The 5328-nt window shown below is 41.0% G+C and overlaps 1 protein-coding gene across 1 annotated transcript; it reads left to right on the top strand.

Annotated features, from left to right (window-relative positions):
• Window positions 1-623: 623 nt before the first annotated feature.
• On the top strand, window positions 624-932 carry LOC147475796 (uncharacterized). Its single transcript, XM_086585535.1, has one exon. The coding sequence runs from the start codon at window positions 624-626 to the stop codon at window positions 930-932; it is 309 nt and encodes a 102-aa protein (XP_086441661.1).
• The last annotated feature ends 4396 nt before the right edge of the window (window positions 933-5328 follow it).

Genomic DNA, 5328 nt, shown 5'->3' with positions numbered 1-5328 from the left:
CACCCTCATTGGGGATGATCTATACAATAAGTCATTTATGGGACCTCACCTTTGATGTCTCTCCCAGACCTCGCTGAAGAGGTCATGCGAGAAGTTCACGAAGGAATTTGTGGCAACAATGCTGGGGGTAGAACACTCACTTTCAAGATCCTAAGGCAAGGGTACTTTTGGCCTTACGTGCAAAAGGATGCACAAGTTTTTGCCTGCAAATGTGAAAAGTGTCAGCGACATGCTCCGCTTATCCATGCTCCCCCGACAGAGCTGCACCCATTGGCCAGCCCATGGCCATTTGTGGTGTGGGGAACTGACATTGTAGGACCCTTGTCACCCGCCCCCGGCAATGTCAGATTCTTACTGGTCACGACGGATTACTTCACCAAGTGGATAGAGGCAATTCCCCTTGTTTTCATTCAAGAATAGGACGTCAAAACATTTTTTGGAACAACATTGTATGTAGGTTTGGCATACCCAAGGTCATCACCTTAGATAATAGGCAACAGTTCACTGGCGGATCGTTGGCCGAACTCTGTGAAGAGTTACACGTCACCTATCTTTTCTCAACCCCAAGGTATCCACAAGGCAATGGCCAGGCTGAGGCCTCCAATAGGGTTATTTTGGATAACATGAAGCACAAACTAGATGACGCGAAGGGTTTGTGGGTCGAGAAACTATCCAAGGTCCTATGGGCGTATCGAACTACACCCAGACGATCGACTGGTGAGTCTCCATTTTCACTCACCTACGAAACTAAAGCTGCCATACCTCCTGAACTAGTAGCCCCCACTCAGAAGTCAGACATTGTGCACACACTAGATAATGAGGAATTGTTATGCAGAGAAATGGATCTCTTAGATGAAAAGTGGGAAGCCGCCGCATTTCGCTTGGCTGCCAACCAGCAAATTCTGAAAAGATCATACAACAAGAGAGTCTGAATTCGAGCTTTCAAATCTGGCGATCTTGTTATGCGTGAGATCCCGGAGTATAACGGCAAGCTTAGGCCTAACTGGGAGGGACCTTACATCATCAACAAGGTCGGCCGAACTAGTTTTTACTACTTATGTAGTGTTGAAGGGGACGTTCTTGCCAAACCATGGAACGCAAAGCACCTCCACAAGTACTATCAGTAAATTGTTATTTTATACTTCTGTATGCATTATTTATTCTCTCCAATTATCAATAAAGTTCCTCATCTTGCAATCAAATCTCTTCCTTGCGTCAGCTCTTTATTTATTATCCAAAATAGACTAAGCCTTTAGGGAATTAATTTCTCACTATCTGTTCAAGAATATTGTATGTTAATTTACTTTGGAACCAGAGATACTGAGTTTGGGGACGCCGAACTGTATGTCAGTTCCCTTCTCGTCCCCATGCAGCATGAATTATACGCCAGCTCTTTAAGACTGAGATTATCCTCGATGGGTTAAGTCTTTAGGGAATCTAACCACACTAATTATTCAGTAAATTGTATGCCAGCTTGACTTGGAACTAGAGATAGTGTTCTTGGGAGCCCGAACTGTATGCCAGTTCCTTGCGTTCTCATAACATCACTAATGGGGGTTGCTGGGAAGATTTGGGTTGGATCCAGATCCTAGCACGTGATCATTGGCCTGGATTTATATCGGCATGATTGCACTGAGGAAGACTCCCCCATTGTTGTTTTGGCAATAACCTATTTATTTTTTAAATAAACCGGACATATCATTATTAAACACAGTGTTGTGTGATAAGTGCTCAAAAAGTACAATTTAACCCTCGATTATGCCTCTTGTTTAGCCATCTTAGTGGACTAATAGTGTTTGTAAGTTATGTTTTATGATTCTACAGAAGAAAAAGTGAGTTTTGTGGAATATTAGAGAAAAAGGGGTAAAACGGAGCAATTCGGAGCATTAAATATCACATGGGAAGCTCGTGGACAATCATGGAGAGGGCCAAGGAATTGAAGTTATTAAAGATGCGACTTTGACCTATTTTAAAGCCTATTTGGAAGCCCAAGGCCAAATGATTCGTTGTTTGGACCAAAGCCCGCAAAAAAGGATAGAAGGATGGAGCAAAATAGGGAAAATAGACTTCTGAGTCTGAGACTCATGGATCGTGAGTCCAGACTCAATGCTCACATCTAGGATGTATGGATCGTGAGTCCAGACACATTTCTCGAGTCTGAGATGCATGGATCATGAGTCCAGACGCATGAAACGACACTGTAGCCAATTCCTTCTCGGTTTGGAGGCAATTTGGACTCACGAAAAGAAGTCTATTTGTATTAGGAAACAAATGGCGGTTTAGAATACTTCTAGAGCTCATTGTAACCTCTATAAATAGAGGACCTAAGTGCCTCATGCAATTTGCCAATTCACTTATATTCTTGTCTCCATAACTTGAGGCAGAGAGAGATTAATAATAAAATATCGGTTTTAACTAGCTGAGTCTTAATAAATTAGTCTTTATAGTCTTATGTTCTTCGACTTTTCTTCTTCTCGTTCTTCGTCCTCTTCCTTCTTTATGGAAGGCTAATCTTCTCCTTCAAAGGAGAAGATGAAGCCGGTGCTTAAGGTTTGTTGATTCTTTTGGTTCATGGTGTTATTCAATCAGGTTAGTTCTTTATGTTTTTAGTTATTAGTTCCATTGCCCAGACCAGAGGATAGAAATATAGATTAAAGTTTTTATCTATTGCAATCGAATATCATGCTAGTTTAGGGTTTTATTTATTGCAATTGAATATTTGCTAGTGACATGCTTTTATTTATTGCAATTGAATATAATGCTAGAATAGGGTTTTATTTATTGTAATTGAATATTATACTATTATTCTCTACTTTTCTTCTAGTTGTGTAGTGTTTTAGAGTAAGGGATGTATTTCTTGTGTTTGCCTTAGATGGTGATTCATTGAATAGCTGCCCAAACTCACATAAAAAGAAAGAAGATACTAGTAACATGAACATAGAAATAACCTTAAGTAGAGTTATTCGTTAACGATGTTTTGTCCAAGAGGGCATCGACACTTCGCTCGATTGCCTAATTGTAGTATACTTGTGAGAACAACCATGAAGCAAAAGGTCATTGAATCAAAAGTATTGGTGGATTCTAATCTCTTGAATTCCCTTTCTTATAGATTCTCAATAGTTTAGTTAGTTTAGTTTAGTTTAGCATTAGAATCTACAATATCTATAATAATAGTTTTTAATCCCTTAAACCCTTTTTCCAGTCCTGTCCTTCATATAAACATACACTTAAAAGTGGAACGATACCCTACTCATCCTTTACTTATTAAGGGATAATTAGGTTTTGATACACTTCTATTTTGTTCAACGACCATCATCTATCTACATCATCCATATACCATCTCACACACAAAAAGAGGTAAGGTCAAATGGCGAGGCACCAAGTTACCTTCGCATACATATATGGCTCCTCTGTGACGTTGTTTTCTCTATTACGATTGAACTTTTAGTTACGGTTAAACTTGGACGGCTCCCACGATATCCTGATCAGAATCTAGTTACATTTATCCTTAACGTGTTTAGCATATTAGGGTCACCTATTGTTATTCCATATGAACTTTGGGGGCATCAAAGGTAGAGTATGCATAGTAGTTCATGTCATAATATGTTATATAACATAGAATGTTTTAAATGCATGCATAAACTAGAAGAGCTGCAGAGCTCAATAAGTAAATAGTATGTGAGCAACATAGCTCAATATTACAGACCCATAGCAATATTGTTTCAAAATAAATGTTTTCTAAATCATGAACTGAATAGCTAAGTCTTTACTTAGCCTGTTGAGCAGGGGTAGAATCGAATTTTGGTTCAGCATCAGTACTTGCTACTGCACCAGTATCAAGAGCTCCTGGGCCACTCTCATGAACTGACTGTGCGGTTGGATTGGCTGGGACGGTTGAAGGCTGAATAGAACATTCACCTGAAATGGGCACAGGCAAAAAAAGGAAGCTGGACGGCAGGCATGTCATCATCGGTGTCTTCTCTAGAAGATGAGGAAGCATCAGGCATAAGTTCATTCTGAATCGCTGAGATACTAATAGTCAGGTCAGGAAATAAGATGAAATAGTTAGTCACTCGCCCCTGATCATCCACCTAAGAAATGTACCCAGTAGCCTCAATAGCCTCTTCAAACTTAACTTGTTTGGCTACATTGAAGGAGTCTTCAGAAACATCAAGTACTCTCAAGGCAAAACTAATAGCATTTTCAGCTGACCTCTTCTTGACGTCTTGCACCACCTTGGAATATAACTCAGAGGTCTCCGCCAAGAGATTACCAGCCTTCTTTTCAGAATGTAAACACTTCTTTTTGAGAGCCCTCTCATAACCTGTCATAACTTCATTTGCATGAGTAATATCTTGGCCAAGGGTTCTCATCTCAGTATTCCTACGGTTAAGCTCCCCCTGGACTTGGTCATGCTTTGCCTGTAGTGTGGTGAATTGGGAGTGCAGCTCCAAGAACTTCACTTTCCAAGAGGTAAACTAGGCAGCTCCCTTTTGGGCCTTATCTAGAGAGTTTCTAAGGTTAGCAATCGTCTCTTTCATGTTCCTGAAACCATCATCTGACTTCTTCTCTTTAGCCAAAAGTTGGTCGACATGGGTTTGTAACTCCTTAGCTCTTTTCTCACAAGCCTCTTTCGCCCAGTTCAACTCACCAGTGCCCATGTCATCGGCAGCGGTACTGGCTGAGGTCGCAAAGATTGGTTCTTTCATGGCCAAGAAGTTATTCACTAACTGGAAAAGAATATAAGGTGTGTAAACAACATAATGAGAAAATTAGAACATTGTACAGAGAAGGAAGTTTTACCTTGCCAAGATAAACGACAGATCATCTGTGAAATGACAAATACAAACTACCAGCCATACTAGCTTTAGCTCCATCAACAGGAAGTTGCGCAGCTTCCAGAACTACAAGCGCGATGTCAACATCATTAACTGAGTGCTTATTGGTAATGGGAAGCTCATCAGGTCTGCCCCAACACCTCATCTCCACGATCATCTCCCTCTCAGGAGAGTCTAGGGATTCTGGTGAGAAGGGCATATCATCTGCTCTCCTCCTCCTATGTCTATCCCCAGCTCGAGGAGGAAGGAGAGTAACAGTTGCAGCGGCCGCCTCAACGACACCTTTCCCCTTTCGGTCATCGGGGAGGGAAGGATTAGCAGTCAACAGTGCATGGTCACCAGGCTGTTCAGAACCTAGGAGAGGATCTGGAACTGGTAGTGGTGCAGTAACTTCCTCAGAAAACTTACCCAAACTTGGAACATTCACAGGAGCCTTAAAAGATGTCTCTTCATCCACAAATAGAGGATGAAATTTGGTTCTCTTACTTGA

Source organism: Coptis chinensis, chromosome 9, assembly GCF_015680905.1.
Source record: "Coptis chinensis isolate HL-2020 chromosome 9, ASM1568090v1, whole genome shotgun sequence".
In the NCBI taxonomy this organism is placed as follows: Eukaryota; Viridiplantae; Streptophyta; class Magnoliopsida; order Ranunculales; family Ranunculaceae; genus Coptis; species Coptis chinensis.
The sequence above is the reverse complement of the archived record's forward strand: the minus strand, read 5'-3'. Positions and strand labels throughout refer to the sequence as shown.